General features: G+C 43.6%; 1 protein-coding gene across 1 annotated transcript in view; it reads left to right on the top strand.

The window, feature by feature from the left end:
• KDM5A (lysine demethylase 5A) overlaps positions 1-14,248 on the top strand; it is a 105,083-nt gene extending 90,835 nt beyond the window's left edge. Inside the window, 2 exon segments of the mRNA XM_006163218.3 lie at positions 3,231-3,641; positions 12,478-14,248. Coding sequence (XP_006163280.1) covers positions 3,231-3,641; positions 12,478-12,684 — 618 coding nt within the window. The 3' untranslated portion in view covers positions 12,685-14,248.
• The last annotated feature ends 3,699 nt before the right edge of the window (positions 14,249-17,947 follow it).

The raw sequence follows: 17,947 nt of genomic DNA, 5'->3' as shown, positions 1-17,947 counted from the left end.
AATAAGATGTCATGATTTAAGCAGAGAAGCTAGGGGTGGTTAAATGGAAATGGATTGAGTGGGAGAGAGAGCCCACCTACATATATTATCTTTGTGTAGTCGTTTGTCATTCTTACAGTGTTTTATATCCATGGTCTTCTTTGATCTTCAGTATAGTCCCAAAGAGGGAGCAGAGCCAGATAGACTGGGATGTGTTTACCCCAGTGTGCACATGAAGGAGTTCAGGGACGGAAGGTGGGGCACTGAGGTCACGTATCTAGTAAAGATAGAGACCTGACTTCTAAAGCTGGTCTGTGACTCACCGTGTCCTGTTCCTTAACTCCCTGTTCCTGCTGGTGGAGTGGTCTATGTCGGTACAGACACGGTTAGCACGTCGTAGTTTGGTTTTGGTCCGGAAGTCAGATCTGAAGTAACCCAATTTAAATGTGTTTTTCAGCCTCCAAAGCACTTTCTTTACATCCATTGTTTCATCTTATCGTCTTTATTGCATGTAAGGAAACTCAGAGTATTAAGAGGTTAAATGTCTTGTTCAAGATATAGTAGACTTAGGGAACCAGCAGTTAGTGTAATGGCTATGTCGCTGGACTCCCACGTAGTCGACCGCGGTTCGTGTCCCGGACCCGGTGGCTTGAAACTCACGCCGAGCACGTGTGCGTGTGTGCCCAAGATCCCGAGAGGAGAATGGAGGAGAAGGGATTGCGGTGTGACCATCCCCCCAGAGGGTGATTTCTCGCTTTCTGTCTCTATGTCTCTCTCTGTCTGGCGAGCGCATGCACGCTATAGCGAAGATCTCTCCAAAAAAAAAAAAAAAGATATAATAGACTTAGAACATTTATAACCCAGTATTCTTTTGGATTCTGCTGTTCCTTAGGTTCTCGTCAAAGATCTTTTAAGTCTCAAATCTGCAGAAAAATGAATTCTTGGATGTAAATATTGTTTTAATTTAATTTAATATTTTTTATTATTATTTAACTTTATTTATTTATTTATTTTTAATTTGACCAGAGAGAGAGAGGGAGAGAGAGAGAAGGCAAGCCACCAGGTTTAGGACTATTAACATACACTGTCGTCCATGTGGGAGTCCAGCGCCCTTAACCACCACGCCACCTGCCGGCCCCATCGGATGTTTATTTTAAGGGATTATCATATTTGTATTATGATTTTCTTTGTATCTTTTTCTCACTTCTTATTCTTTTCGTTACTAGACATACTTAGTTAAATTTTATGTTTTTTCTTTTGCCAGACGATGTGTGTGCTCTCTAGACTGAGAGGTTGATGGAGGAAGTGCCCCCAAAGTGGCATATTGACACCTCAGTTTCTTCTCTCGTCTCCTCACCTGCTCAGGGTTTTGTGTATGCGTGTACGCAAGCACACATACCTAGCATGTTTTTCAAGCCACCAGGTCCAGGATTTGAATCATGTAGTCGGCCGTGTGGGATCCAACTGCCTTAACCTCTAGGCCACAGAGCCTGCCCATGCCATTAAAATGTTAAGTGTTTACACCAGCACTTAATAGCAGCAATAATAGAAAATTGAAAAAATTTACAGGCTTTTTTTTTTTTGCTTTGTTATATGAACTACTTCGTACCCATTGTCAGAGTCGTCATATTACCCTTTGAATGAGACCATGAACACAATATTTTATATTTTCTCAACTATTTAATTTGTTCTAGTGCTTGCCAGAGGTAGAGAAAGAGAGAGAAACATGCCCAGTGCAGTGGCCACACCACAGTACCTTCTCTGTCCTTCTCTTGGCGTGCTGGGCACATATGCATGTGTGTTTTCCCAGCCACCAGGTCTGAGACTCAGATTGCGTCATAGGCCATGTGGGGTACAGCCACTGTAACCACCACATCACCTGCTGGCCCGAGTTCTGATAGCTTCTTAGCCATTGGGGATCTGTTAGTTGAAATACTTGTACAGGCCAGCTGCAGGCCTGGTGGTGAAGGCAGTTGGATCCTACATGAGCTGCCCTGAGTCCTGGACCCGGTGGCTTGAAACACATGCCAGTGCGGTGTGCGACTGTCCAAAATGCAGCATGACTCTTCCCACGGGAGTACTTTGTCCTCTTCCTCTCCCTCTCTCTCTCTGGTGAGTGTGCACTCTTTAGCACCAAAAACAAAAACCCCAAACCTTTCAGTAGTGGAAAATGAGGGCCCAAACTAGAAAGGTTGTAATTTAGTGCATTCAGTAGTTAGCCTTCTGTATATGTTCTCATCTCAGAGATGCTACAGACTGTGTTAATACACGGTTACATTGAATTTTTTAAAGGAATTATTTTAATTAGCTTTATCATTATTATTTTCCAGTTTGATCGGAGACACACAGAAGGAGAGAGAACGGTAAAGTGAGAAAGCAAGCCACCAGGTCCAGGACTCAGAACTGCAGTTGGCCATGTGGGAGTCCAGTGCCTTTAACCACCATGCCACCTGCTGACCCTTACACTGAATTTTTTTAAACTTTAGCCTCTAGTAAGCTAAAAATAAGTCAGATGTTAGGACCAGTAGACTCTATAGCAAAAATCTCTGTAAAAAAGTCAAGTATTTTATTTAGTGCTGTCATTATATTCCACTAATGAGTTATCTTTATTGAATATTATGTTTGCCTTCTTAAAATGTCTTTTGAATATATTTTTAAAAATTGTCTTTTTTTTTTTTTTTTCTTTTGAGAGAGATTTTTGTTATAGGGCACATGCACTCGCCAGAGAGAGACAAAGAGACAGAAGGTGAGAAATACCATCTCTGGGAGGATGGCCATGCCACAACCCCTTCCTCTCCATTCTTCTCCTGAGATTTGGGATTCACATGCACATGTGCCCAGTGTGAATTTTAAGCCACCAGGTCTGGGACTTGAACTGCTGTTGACTACGTGGGAGTCCACTATGTAACCATTATGCCATCTGCTGGTTCCCAAAATTGTCTTTTTTATTATGGTAGAATATACATTGAATTTATCACTTCACTCTTTTGATGGGTAGGTCAGTTGCATTAAACTCATTCACAGTTGACACTCAGTGATCACCACTATCCATTTTCTACCTAGTCATCTCAAGTAGGAACTCTGTACTTATTCAACAGTAAGTTTCCATTTCCCCCTTCTCCCAGCCCCTGGTAACTCTATTCATCTTTCTGGTCTGTATGAATTTACCTATTCTGGGTACCTCATGTAAAACAGTAACACTGTTTTTAAATATTCTTACTTTAAACTTGTTTCTACGTTATGTTTTGAAGGATGACAGCATGGAAGAGAAACCACTAAAAATGAAAGGAAAAGACTCTTCAGAGAAGAAACGGAAACGGAAGCTAGAAAAGGTAGAACAGCTTTTTGGAGAAGGGAAACAAAAGTCAAAGGAGTTAAAGAAAATGGATAAACCTAAAAAGAAGAAATTAAAATTAAGTGCAGACAAATCAAAGGAGCTAAACAAACTGGCCAAGAAACTAGCAAAAGAAGAAGAGAGAAAGAAAAAGAAGGAGAAAGCTGCTGCAGCTAAAGTCGAACTTGTGAAAGAGAATACTGAGAAGAAAAGAGAAAAAAAGGTGCTGGACATCCCGTCCAAGTACGACTGGTCAGGAGCAGAGGAGTCCGACGACGAGAATGCCGTCTGCGCCGCGCAGAACTGCCAGCGGCCCTGCAAGGACAAGGTGAGTCCCGGCTCCCAGCTCGTTGCCGTCCGGTGAGGGCCCGGGAGCAGACCCAGGTGTGTTTCCCATTGTGATGGTCTGTTTTTGATGGCCAGATCTGGACTTCCTAATAATACGTTTGAAGAACGAAGTCCCTGGCACTGTGTTCGATGGAAGAAAAGCTGGCAGGCAGTGCTGCTTTCACGTGCAGTGAGCTTAACAGTTTCCAAATAGCCTTCTGCCTTTCCTGTAAGGTGACTAGGAGAACTGAAATCTTAACCATTAACCACAGTGTCTTGAAAAAATTCTGGGCTAGTATTTTAGAAACTGAGAAATTGCATTGAAGTTGTACTCCAAGACCTAAGTTCCGGTCCATATCTTACCCATACTCAGGCCTGTGTTCACTCTCCTAATGAATACACTTTTCCCCAAATCTCTGCAATAAATATTTAGTTCAGACTTTTAAAGGTGTTATTTAAAAATTTTTTAACCTTGGATTTTAAGCCTAGTAATTCTGTGATGGCCATTCTGTAGGTAATATTGACAATGTGAGCTTCTGAGAAAAATGAACTGACTTTAAATGATTGGAGGCACCTTTTCCGGTTACCATCAAGAATATTAATAGCTTTATATTTTTAGTAATATTAGTAATATTTTAGTAATATTTATATTACAGTATAACTTAGTAGTTTTTATACTACTTGGTATTTCAAATTATAGTAGCTCCTCAATATCAAAATAGGAGTAGCATTCATAAAACTGTGTCTCTGTTCCTACAGATTGCGTCTTCACTTACCCTCCTCTGTCAATACCTGAAACATTTTAGAACTTTCAGGGACCAGGAGGTCACTTATGCAGACTCCTCCTTTTACAGGTTATGAATCCAGGACTCAGTGAAAATTAATGATGCGACCAAAGTTAGAGTGAGTTAGTGACAGAGCCAGAGTAGAACTGTCTAGCTCCCTGGCTCACACCCCACCCACTGGTAACAGATTCAGTGCGAGACACATTCTGACGCTACGCAGTTAACATCTAAGGGGTTGCAGTGATTAAGGGTTTTCATGCATTTTTTAAAAATTAACATATATTCCCATAGTCTGCATCTTCCAAGGATAACAACTATAAATGTTTTGATATGTTTCCTTCTAATTCTTTTTTTATATATTTTTTTTATATTGTTGTCAAACCACCTATTCACTTTTGTATCTTGATTTATTCATTTCCTATATATAAATATTTTAAAGCATTGGAGTAGATACATTATCTGTGTATTATTTTCGTCTTTAGTTTTGAATTCATTCCTTTCTGAATTTGTGTATTAAGAGACTGATGGAATGACAGAACCGTCCCCCTTGTCCTTCTCCACTAATATGACTATTTGAAGATTAGTAGCAAGAGATGGTGTTTCTTTAGGTTTTCCTGTCATCAGCAGCTTGCTTTCTCACTTTCCCCTTTCCTCTGCTTGGTATTGAAATGCGATTCAGCAGGGAAACAGCAGTTAGCGTAATGGCTATGTCACTGGACTCCCATGTCGTCGACCGCGGTTCGCGTCCCGGACCTGGTGGCTTAAAACTCACGCCAGGTGCATGTGTGTGCGTGCCCAAGATCCCGAGAGGAGAATGGAGGAGAAGGGATTGTGGCGTGGCCATCTCCCCTGGGGGGTGATTTCTCGCTTTCTGTCTCTATGTCTCTCTCTGTTTGTCTGGCGAGCGCATGTGCCCTATAGTGAAAACCTCTCTTAAAAAAAAAAAAAAAAGGATGCGATTCAGCTAACGTATGATCCCTGTTTTCTTCCTGCAGCATGTCAGCCTACAGGACAGTTTTTATTTTTCCCATTTGTTATAAAATTGTTAACACATGCCCTGATTAACTAACGGTCTCCCATGTGAGTCCAGCTGCATTACCACTGTGCTTCAAGATATTTCAGAAAGAGTAAGGAACGGTATGTCAGGCCAGCCGGTGGAGTGGTGGTTAAGGTGCTGGATTCCACATGACTGACTACATGGTTCAAGTCCCAGACTCGACAGCTTGAAAAACACTCTTGTATGTACATGCCTGAAATTGTGAGAATAGAGAAGGGATTGTGGCATGGCCATCCGCCCTGAGGGCTGGTTTCTCACTTTTCCTCTCTTTCTCTGCCTCCTGCGAGTACATGTACCCTATGGGAAAAAAAAATCTTAAAAAAATTATTTTATTTACCTTTATTTATTTATTCACTTACTTTAATTTGACCAGAGAATGGCAGAGAGAGAGAGTGATAAAGCAAGCTGCCAGGTCTAGGACTCGAATCATGTTTGGCCATGTGGGAGTCCAGCGGCCTTAACCACCACGCCTCCTGCTGGCCCTGGCAGAAATCTTTAAAAGGAAAGCTTTCGGGACCAGCAGTTAGCATAATGGCTATGTTGCTGAACTCCCATGTAGTCGACCATGGTTCGAGTCCCGGACCCAGTGGCTTAAACTCACGCCAGGCACGTGTGCATGCATGCCCAAAATCCCAAGAGGAGAATGGAGGAGAAGAAATTGTGGTGTGGCCATCCCCCCGGGGGGTGATTTCTCGCTTTCTGTCTCTCTGGTGAGCGCACGTGCCCTATAGCAAAAACCTCTCCCGGAAAAAAAAAAAAAATAAATCTTGCTGTGTAAAAATAAAAGGTTTTAAGAAAATTCTCTTTCATCCATTATCAAATTAATTTTAAGCTGAAATTAATTTTAAAAATAATAAAGAACTCTTCAAAAATTATTCTTAAAGGGACCCAGCAGTTAGTGTAATGGCTATGTCGCTGGACTCCCACGTAGTCGACCATGGTTCGTGTCCCGGACCCGGTGGCTTAAAACCCACGCCGGGCGCGTGTGCGTGTGTGCCCAAGATCCCGAGAGGAGAAGGGAGTAGAAGGGATTTTGGCATGGCCATCCCCTCTGGGGGGTGATTTCTCGCTTTCTGTCTCTCTCTCTCTCTCTCTCTCTGTCTGGCGAGCGCACGCGCCCTATAGTGAAAAACCTCTCAAAAAAAAAAAAAAATTAGTCTTAAAGTTCAGAATCTTCTCCCTGAACTCTGCCTCTTTATTCAGTCTTATTGGTACCAGGAATAAAACAAGTTTATTTGAAAGAACAAATTCCTTCAGGCAAATATTTAAGTAACCTTTTTTTGACATTTGAATAAGTACTTAATCATTTAGACCTTTTTTTCCTCTTTAATGTTTTTACCCTCTTACATAGAGGGCCTTTTCTTTACCTGTTCCTACTCTAGAAAAAGTTTGGCATGGTAAATTAAGGGATGAAGTTTTAAAGTGTATGCTTCCTGCTGTTACTGATTTTCAGAGACTTTCATGGTGGTGTTTCCTCTACCAAAGTATTTGCATTACCTGTGACTTTACCAGTGCACGTCTCTTTTTAGCACAGATAACCAAAGATTGGCTTACCTAAATGCAGCACACTCATAAAATGGTGATCTTCGAGATAGGAGAACCAACCATCTTGTATGCTTGAGCCCTCCCAGTTTAGCACTGAGACATGACCACGTAATGGGCAGCTCTTTTCATTTCTCGGCAGACTGGGAGGGTTGCTCACTTAATGTCGAGGGCACCAGAAATCATACAGGAGTCTGAATATAAGTTGTACTTCATCACTAAATGAGTTTGTTTCCATGTTTCAAATCTGGCCTTTGCAAGGAACCTTGGTGCCAAAGAGATTATAAGTTAAAAGAAGCTCACTTGAGTAAGAATATCCCAAGCTAATAACATCCTTAAATTCCCAGTTTTTCTTTTTTTTACCAGTGAAGTAATATACTGTAAGAATTGAATAAAATATAACATGCTGGGACCAGCAGATGGTGTAATGGTTACTTCACTGGACTCCGGTGTAGTCAACCGTGGTTCAAGTCGACCCAGTAGCTTGGAACTTATGCCAGGTGCATGTGCGTGCGTGCGTGCGTGCGTGCGTGCCCAAAATTCAGAGACTAGAATGGAGAAGGGATTGCGGTGTGGCCGTCCCCCTAGGGGGGGATTTCTTGCTTTCTGTCTCTCTGGAGAATGCACGCACCCTATGGCAAAAATCTCTTTTTTTTAAAAAAGTGTGTGTGTGTGTGTGTGTGTGTGTTCAATATACCAGAATTTTTTCCTTGAGTGTAAATATGTAATCATGAATGTCAGACTAACATCATTTCCTCTATTACGTTTCACTTTTTTTAGGGCACATGCATGTGCTGGGGAGAGAGGGTCTCCCAAGGTAGGGAGCCCGTCATGCTGCAATCCCCTTTCTTCCTGTCAAGGTCCTGGACACATGCTCATGTTCCCAGCATGTTTTCGAAGCCTCTGGGGCTGGGATGTGAACCGCAGTTGACCATGTGGGATCTGGCTACCTCCACACTTAACCACTGCACTACACAGCCGGCCCTGATGGTCAGTTTCCCCCAGATCTGAATATAGTAACCTATTTGTATGGTAATGTAAAATTGCTTCTCAGTTAATATCTGAGATTATAGCCGTGAAGGATTCTTGGTTATAGGTGTTTTATGAGAGGAGAACGGTGGGTGTCGTTGACAGGGCTTCGCCACATTGGGACCCTCCTGGCCCTGCCTCCCAGTCAGCATGGGCCATGGGTGAGCCATTGTGCTCCGCCTGTTTAGGTTGGACTGGAGCTGAGCCTGGGCCCCCGTGTGGCCTCGCCACCTTGCAGCGGCCCAGAGCTGTTTCCACCACTGTGTCTGGACCTGTGAAGTGTTTTAATAATGATATTTGTGATTCAGTAAGTACATATCCCAGAAATAATAAAAGAGGAAATGACTGTTAGAACTTATATACAGGTTAGCCAAATTCTGTGTTTTTATTAATACGTTTTCAGGCTAAACAGAGTCTGTTATACCTGTGTCAAAAATTTGCCATGGGGGGCTAGCAGGTGGTGTGGTGGGTGAGGGTGCTGGACTCCCACATGGCTGACAATAGTTTGAGTCCCGGACCTGGCTGTTTGCTTTCTCACTTTCCCTCTCTCTCTCACTCTCCCTCTCTGGTCATATTAAATAAAGTCAAATTAAATAATTCTTTTAAAAAAAGTCTGCCATAAGGGGCCAGTGGTTAAGTTCTGGATTCTCACATGGCTGGCCACAGTTCAAGTCCTGGACCTGATGTCTTGAAACTCTGGCTGGTGCATATGCATATGTGCCCAGAATCCCAAGAGGAGAATGGAAGAGAAGGGACTGCAGTGTGGCCATCCCCCTCCCCACCCCCACCTCCCCCCGGAGGTGATTTCTCACTTTCCCTCTCACGGTCTCTCTCTCCAACGAGCACACACAGTCTATGGCAAAAATCTTTAAAAAGAAAGAAAGAAAAAAATAGGCCATGGACTCATCTGGCATCTCAGACTTGGCTTTATGAGCCTTCTCAAACAAAAAGAAGTCCAGTTCGATTGTGAGTGGGTCAGGGAAGCGTGTTTCTCCATATTAGTGCGGACCATTCCATACTGTAAGGGTAGACTGTGTGCCTGGGAGTACCTCAAGGAACGGCACAGTCTTTGGAAATGCTAGGACAGCTATGCGCAGGAATCTACCTTGAGTTAAAATCCCAGGGGAGTGGGCATGGTGGCGAGTGCCTGCCATCTCACTGCTGAGAAGGCTAGCACAGGAGGGCCACGAGTTTGGGGCGGCCCCGGCCATCTCACAAGACCTTGTTTCTAAAAGTAATAGTAATATAGATAACAGATAATTCAGCAAAATATCTTATTTGAAACAGAATGATATATTGAATTTTCAGAAACAATAACCTGGTGAATATAATTTTAAAAATATATTTTAAAAGATTAGGGATACTTTCCCTGGTAGCAGATGCGGGGGTAAATTTGCCAAAGTACACTGGGTACTTTCTCACCCTCTGTAGTCACATGAATGGGGACTGGACAGGATTAGGGGTTTTGGAGGTCAGGGCAAAGGTGTCTGTTGGTTCACGGGTGAAATTATAAACAAAATTTCTCAAACCCAGGCCACCCAAAGAAACGTAGCTCACTTCCCAGTCCCATTTGCCAGCACTGGACAGCGCCCCTCGCCCGTGCCCGCCTGCTTACCCCGTTGGCGCATGGTGCTCGCCACCTGCAGGCCGCACCCTTTACTTTGGTGTGTGGAAGTCCTTTTCTCCCTTTTCTGTCTCTGATTATTTGCTGCAATGAGATCTTTTGATCAGTTATTTTCTTTACTGCACAGGTGTCAGAAGCTAGTATTATAAAGTTTCAGAACAAAAATGGAATTTCAGGGACCAGCAGTTAGCGTAATGGCTATGTCGCTGGACTCCCACGTGGTGGTCGACTGCAATTCACGTCCCGGACCCAGTGGCTTAAAACTCACGCCAGGCGCGTGTGCGTGCGTGCCCAAGATCCCGAGAGGAGAATGGAGGAGAAGGGATTGTGGCGTGACCATCCCCCCTGGGGGGTGATTTCTCTCTTTCTCTCTCTCTGTCTGTCTCTGTCTGTCTGGCGAGCGCTCGTGCCCTATAGCGAAAACCGCTCCAAAAAGAAAAAAAAAAATGGAATTTCATTTAGGAAGGAATCGCTGCAGTTTCTCTAAACTGACAGGAAACAATATCAGAAAGGTCCAGCAACAACCAAATTTAGCATATATAATGATTCCTTGGAAGTGGATTAAAAAATGTAGGCTTCTGGTTCATATTCTTCCTGCCCCCACCCCTAGATAGCCTATCCTGAATTTGTAGGTTTGAGGTGGATCCAGCTGCAGTTCTTTTCTTTGCTAGGGGTGCATGCATGTCCCAGAGAGAGAAAGCGCCCGTACCCTGCTGTACCCCGTGGGGTGCGGTCCTACTGCAGTTCTTTTTCCTCCGTTTCTCTAGCCCATCAAGGTTTTGGGTGGGGCATACACCTGCCTGGCAAGTTTTTCAAGCTGCCAGAACCAGGGTTCATACCATGGTTGGCCATGCGCGATCCAGCTTTCTGTGCATAGCATTTAACCTCTGTGCTATGGGGTCAGTCCCCAGCTGCATTTTTTTGGGTGGGGGGAGAGGTTTTTGCTATAGGGCACATGCACTCACCAGAAAGACAGAGACAGAAAGTGAGAGATCACCACCCAGGGGGGATGGCCACACCGCAATTCCTTCTCCTCCATTCTCCTCTCACAATCTTGGGCATGCATGCACACGCGTGGGTCCGGGACTCGAACCGCAGCTGACTCCTTGGGAGTCCAGCAGCATAGCCATTGCGTTAACTGCTGGTCATCCCATCCCCCCACCCCACCCCCGCCCAGCTGCATTTTTAACACACGTAACAGGTGATTCCAATGCAGGTGGTCTACACCTCTTGAGAAGCAGTGCTACATATATTGGGTTTTTGGAAAAGTCATGATGTCTTTTTTTCTATGTTAAAATGTGTCATGACTTTTCCAAAACCCAATAGTGACATGATGGTGCAAGATTTTTGTATGAAGTTAAGATAATGAATAGAGAGTCAGACTGTGATCTTAGCAGGGGCCTCTAGCTCGTATCCCAGGCATTAAACTTGGTCCTTTGCCATGCGTTATTTCATTGGATCCTCCACATAACCTAATTAGATGGCACCTCCATTCTACAGATGAGGAGATTGAGCCTTGATGAGGGTAACCCACTTGCCAGAATTGATTAGTAATCTTTACACTAAACGGCGTTTATTCCCCAAGATCTAGAACTCTGGAGTAGAAATAACTAAAGAAAAAAGATTATTGCTTTAAATGGTTGTTCTCGCCCCTTAGTATAAACCTCAGGCTCCTGACATGACTGTCACGGTTTTGATGATTTCCATAGGACATGGAAGCCTTTTGAGACTGCTCACTTTCCCTGAGTGAAACTCCCTCACCTAACCGCCGCCTTTCCCTGCCCCTTCCCCGTCCGTAAGCTGTACTGAGGCTCTTCTTTGATACCTTCGTACTCCCAGCTTTGCTCTCCGGATCCGGGGAAGCCTGTGGTTTGGGGCGGCTTCCTGTGTCGCCAGGGCAGTCAGCAGTCTTTGTACTGGGGAGAGGGCTAGTGGTTCTCCTCTTAAAGGTTCTCACCTGCCATGCCAGCTCTCAGAGTTACTTCAGTCATCCAAACAAAAGCCAGAAGTCACTTTATTTGAACTAGTTCCAAGGCTTAAAGTCACCAAACTGCAGTCCCTTCCATAGTCACGGAGTTCTCTGAGGGTCAGAGTTTGCCTGGCATCTGCCGCTGACCTCTCCGTCTGCCAGACTTTAATTTTAAACCCCAGCATGATCTATTCACCTGTGTCTTTGACTGTTTTAATTGGTTAATTTGTAAGATTTGACCTCTGATATTTGCTAACTTTTTATAGGGAGTTGTATTTGTAACGGAAGAAGAGAAGAATAAAAAATATTAGTTTTAAAAGTGGCCTATGTGACTGCTTTTCTAAAAAGGTATTTAATGCTCTTAGTACTTTGGCTTATCTCTTTGAAATAAAGCTAATACACAGGATTGCCTTCACATTGTTTACTCTCCCTTTCTCGATTGATAATTGCATTGTCTTAGAGCCTAGAAATTTTTAATATGAGCTAAAACTACTTGGCTGCTCTATTAGAAGTTCCTTTTTTGTCAAGTTTCTTCTCTTTTTTTTTGTCAAGTTTTTCTGAAACATGTTTCTGCCTCAGAAGGCGCCCCAGGTATTCATGAGGTAATGGAGTACCTATGAGGCCTAGTTTGTGGACATACTGTGGTAAAATATAATTTGGGGGTATTAACTTCTCAGCTTCTTTCTTTAAAAAATAACCCCATAAGAAGTCACTGTCTGTCTGTGGACATCCCAATTTGCTATCATATAAGCCAAGAAAGCTGTTTGGTTTGCTTTTATTCTAAGCTTAATAATGTATGTGACCCTGACATCCCCGGTCTTGTCCCCACAGGTAGACTGGGTACAGTGTGACGGCGGCTGTGATGAGTGGTTTCATCAAGTCTGTGTGGGCGTATCCCCAGAAATGGCTGAAAATGAAGATTACATCTGTATAAACTGTGCAAAGAAGCAGGGGCCAGACAGCCCAGGTCACGTGCCACCTCCTTCCTTCATAATGGGCTACAAACTGCCAATGGAGGATCTTAAAGAGGCCAGTTAGCAGATGCTTGGCTAGTGTGGGACATGGGAGAGATGGACCGCTTTGAGACCTTAGTCATCCAGAAGAGTGGTTAAGCCCACTAGAAATGTTGCTTCCAAAGATGAGCGGCCTTCAGAGCGAGTGCTGACCTCTCGCATGGACGGTGTGGGCTGCGCCCTCTCCCGCACATCGTGCAGAGGCTGTCTTCTTTGCCACAGCAGCCAGTACTGCAGCTCGTCTCCTTCGACGATGGCTTCCTGCCTTGAGGCCAGGCGCTTGGTTGAGCTCCACGGTGGCTGCTTGATAGTGATACGTTGGTGTGCTAGCAGGGCACAGAGCACGCAGGGCCAGTGGGTCTTAGAGGCCTATGATCTAGGGCAGCACCATCCCAAGGTGCTGAGTACTTGGCTCTCCTTAGGAGGAGAGAGAGCTGGAGAAGAGTCAGTACCCCCTTTCTTCCACTGTGCCCTGCAGGTAGAGCGAGGAGAAACGGCCAAAGCTGTTCCCGTTAAAGGTTAGGAGATGGCAGCACAGGCCAAGAACCCTGCCAGTAGTGCTTGTCTGTACCGAGAAGAAAACCCCGAGTAAGAGACTCCCTCACCACCTGAGGCAGGTCACCTTCGCTTCCTAAATGTCTCTGGCTCATCTAGTTCAGAAATCTGACTAGATGAGATTCTGGGAAGAAGACTCTTATTTCAAGGCAGGGAGCCTTTTTAGGCTTCGGGAACTCACTGTCTTGGGTCTGCATCTTAGAGGAGAGCAGTACGTGGATCCAGGCTTCTGCAAAAAGAAAGAGAAAAAGAAGAAACAATAGAGCAGTCCCAGTGCCTCCCTGGGCCCGTGACGCATGCCTTTTGGGGACAGCTTCATTCACAAGTACTCCAGACGCCACCAGGCTTCAGGCGTGCCGTGAGCAAGACCAACGCAACAGCTTTCCTTGCCGCCCGACCCCGAGCCTGCTGTTGCCAGCACGGGCCGTTTCTGAGCACGGCACGTGGCAGATGCCGTTGAAGAACACCATGACTTCATCGGAGGGCGTGGGTTTGTAGTACCTCTGGGTGGTTGAAGTGGTTTTAGTAAATCCATTTTTAAAAAGAAAAAAAAAAAGGACTTGTTTTTACTTTTTTCTAAATGTCTCTGACTACTGACTGTTCTATGAATAGATTATTTTTCCTTTTTTAATATACATATATGAATATAAATATATATCTATATTTACTGTTACCAGCAGCATATGACAGAATTTCGGCATCAAAAAATCCATCTGGGGGCTTTCTTCTTCTTGTTTTTTTTTTTTTGCCTCTTGATAAACCCCATTCCTTCCTTGTAGTACAAGGAGTTAGCACTCCTTTCTCCATCCTAGCTTGAGCAGATCTTCCATTTCACAGTTGTTCAAATAGATGATTATATTTCTCTGGTGTTTCGGGACTCCTCCCTGTCTGTTGGGGCTGGGTCTTACTCCAGTCCGTGCTGGCCCGTGTCTTCTGTATGTGAATGTGTGAGCTACGGTGCCGTGTCCTCTTCCTCGTGTGTGCTTCGGTCTCGTTAAGGTGACAGGTGGTCTGTATGTAACTTATTAGAAGGGGACTATTTTTTTTAAGGACACAACAAAAACCCCTACAAATAGTGATTTGTCTTCACTGTCTTGTATTCCCCCCCCCATTTTTTTTTTTGTTTTGTTTAAAAATCTGTGGTTTGATCTAAATTCATCAATTTTCCTTTTAAAAGGGGGTGGGGGTTGACAAACAGCTTTGTAGTCTCTTCCCTTTTTGCCCCCTGTCTCTTAAAGAAATGTCTTCTAGTAACTAGAAGTAAAATGTACTGTCCAGTTACAGTTTGAGTGGGTATGAGAATTAACTCAAATGGCATCTTACTTAAAAAAGAAAAAAAAGAAAAAGCTTTCTTACAAGATACGGTTCCTGTAAATGCTTTCTCTATGGTTCATACTTCGACTTTTTAGTCATTCTCCTGATACTGTATAACATTTTGAGAGCTTTGAATCTGTTCAGAGGTTTGTAGGTGTTGCTGTGTATGTGTCTTGAGATTTCAGTGGGTATTGCAAGGTAACTAATCAACTAATTTCAGAAGTTTTCATTTTGCCAAACTGTGTAAAGATTATCACATCACATAAGAATTGCTTCCAATTGACAGAAAGCACAATATTTTTTGCCTTTTTGGTCTTTGTAAAAGTCTTCAAATGCGTGTGGGGTAAAAATTGAGTATAATTTTAAGAGATGGATGCCTGGAATACATTTTAAAATTTTAGTTCCCTTCCTAACCACCCTGACTGCCCACCATCAGTGGAGAGTCCTGAGGATACAGGGAAAGGTGGCTGTTAGGGTGCTCCGCTTCTGGAAGTATGGCGGGTAGGTGTGAGTGAGAAGTAACTTATAGACCTGATACGTTACCTGCCTGTTGGAGACCTGAGAAAACACGGTCATCTCGAGCCATGAGCAGCTTCTGCTCGTCTTCTGACATTTGAAAGCTCAAATACACCATTTAATTGGTACTGTGGGGTTTTCTGTGTTTATTTGAAAGTCAGAGCATTGAGTCTGACTTGATCCAAGATTTAGACTAAGGCCAAGAAGAACAGAAGAGAGCCATTAGTACCCTCCTACCCCCAAATTTAACATAGATAAATCTGCAGTGTGGGAATTAGTGAAATAAGATTAATGTATTTAATGAGATGTTGGTGTTCTAATATAAAGCATTATTTTCACTTAGAAGAAATTACTTATTTTCAATTTATTCCATTCTTCTGTATTGTAACATTTTATATTAAAATTTGGTTTAAAATGTTTCTCCATTCTTCTTATATCCTCAAAGTTTTAATTACTTTAGTATTTTAACTTATGTGTTTAATTTTTCAAAGGTATTCCTCATTGCTTTCTTTATAAATTATTTTGGCAAAGTTTATGAAAAGAAAAATGAAAAAAAAACTGTAGGTCCTTCCTATTCTTTAAAGTTATGGTAAGTCATTAGAACTGTGCAGATCTTCACATTTAGAAGTGCAAATGTATCATTAGCGGTTTGCTTTCTAGTTGGAAGGAGAGGAAGAGACGTTTTCCTCCCACAGATGTTCGTTTCACTTTCGGCGGTGCTGGGAGGAATGTGTTTGCTGGGCTCCCTCCCTGAGCTGCTGCAGGCCAGCTTTGCTTGCGTGGTGCAGATTGCACCTCAAGGACTGCACATCAGAGTGTCACTTCGGAACAGTGAACGTTAACTCTGAGTGCCAACCGCCTTCTGGAGTCAGGACCGTGGCAGAGGTCGACAGCCCTTTGAGATCAGCTCCCTTCTGCCTGTGCTTCACTTCTGCTCTCTACTTCTGCCTCCAGCGGGCGTCCGGGAAATGCCAGTTCACATGGTTTTCATCCTTTTCAGATTCCAGATTCAGTTCAGTGCACGTAAGGAAGCTCCCTGCTTGTCGGTATTCTAGTTCCGTAGTACACCTCTGTGAAAACCAGCCAGCACTTCAAGTAGGAGGGTGAAAGGAAAAATTGAGAAAGCCTCTCTTTCCATCTGGAATGATTCACTCTCTAAAGGCAAAAATGACCATTTGACGTAGATTTTGAAAATTGTAAATTGTAAAAAAAATTTGAGCTATTAAAGTCACACATATAACCAGGTTCAATAAAGGTTCATGCGGGAATTGGCTTCATATGTGTGTAGAAAGTGGCTTTTTCAGTAGGCTCTTAAACATGATTCCTTTAGAAATCCCTTCTGTAAAAAAAAAAAAAAAAATACAACTTACCATTATTATGTGGAAGTGGCCAGTGGTGTTTACAGCTCAAGAGGAAAAGAGTGATTGGCAGTGTATTCTTGGAACTGCAGTCTTCTCTTGGCCTGGGGTCACACGGTCACCACTGCCACAGATGGCGTGATTGGGGAAGGGCAGACGGGCTCTGCAGTACTCCTGTCTACATAAGAGTGTCTTTTGTAAACCTCAAGACCCCCCGTGGATTATTCATTTACATATTTATTTATAATTTACCAGGGTTGTCAGTGGTGCTTTATGAAAAGTATAACTTGACTTTTGAGTGTTTTGTGTTTCTTGAGTTTTCTGAAAGAATATTAGGTATGGTTAGTTGCATTACATCTAAAATGTTTAAAAATCGTGTGTGTGCTCAGGTTCAACCCCTCCTCTATCCCCGGTCAGTCACATTAGTGGCAACTTGAAGTGGTAACCAGGTGAAGGTAAACTTGGGTACGATACTGAGAATCCTGTGGAAAAGTAGCGAGCATGTGGGAGCCACTTTTAACCCGTGCCAAAGCCGTTTCTGACACATCCATTACTCTACCTACAGAACAAAGGTGGTCAGTGGTGCGACCAGCCTGTCATCACTGCTGAGAACAGTGTGAAGTGTGAAGTAGAAGTGATTCCTGAACATCTCACTTGCTAGCTTATTATTTTTATTTTTATTTATTTATTTGGAGAAGTTTTTTGCTATAGGGGCTTGCGCTCGCCAGCCAGCCAGCCAGAGACAGACAGAAAGCGAGAAATCACCCCCCCTGGGGGGTGCTTTATGAAAAGTATAACTTGACTTTTGAGTGTTTTGTGTTTCTTGAGTTTTCTGAAAGAATATTAGGTATGGTTAGTTGCATTACATCTAAAATGTTTAAAAATCGTGTGTGTGCTCAGGTTCAACCCCTCCTCTATCCCCGGTCAGTCACATTAGTGGCAACTTGAAGTGGTAACCAGGTGAAGGTAAACTTGGGTACGATACTGAGAATCCTGTGGAAAAGTAGCGAGCATGTGGGAGCCACTTTTAACCCGTGCCAAAGCCGTTTCTGACACATCCATTACTCTACCTACAGAACAAAGGTGGTCAGTGGTGCGACCAGCCTGTCATCACTGCTGAGAACAGTGTGAAGTGTGAAGTAGAAGTGATTCCTGAACATCTCACTTGCTAGCTTATTATTTTTATTTTTATTTATTTATTTGGAGAAGTTTTTTGCTATAGGGGCTTGCGCTCGCCAGCCAGCCAGCCAGAGACAGACAGAAAGCGAGAAATCACCCCCCAGGGGGGATGGCCACGCCGCAATCCCTTCTCCTCCATTCTCCTCCCGGGATCTTGGGCACGCACGCACATGTGCCCAGCGAGAGTTTAAGCCGCCGGGTCCGGGACTCAAACCGCAGTCGACTACATGGGAGTCCGGCTACATAGCCATTACGCTAACTGCTGGTCCCTCACTTGCTAGTTTTTGCAAGGATACAGTGATGGCCAGCAGACATTTCCCATCTTTGGTTCTTGAACTATTTATCCCTTTGCAGCAAAGCAATACT

This window comes from Tupaia chinensis, unplaced genomic scaffold (genome assembly GCF_000334495.1).
Source record: "Tupaia chinensis unplaced genomic scaffold, TupChi_1.0 Scaffold141530_1, whole genome shotgun sequence".
Classification (NCBI taxonomy): Eukaryota; Metazoa; Chordata; class Mammalia; order Scandentia; family Tupaiidae; genus Tupaia; species Tupaia belangeri.
This window is presented reverse-complemented; position numbering and strand designations above follow the sequence as displayed.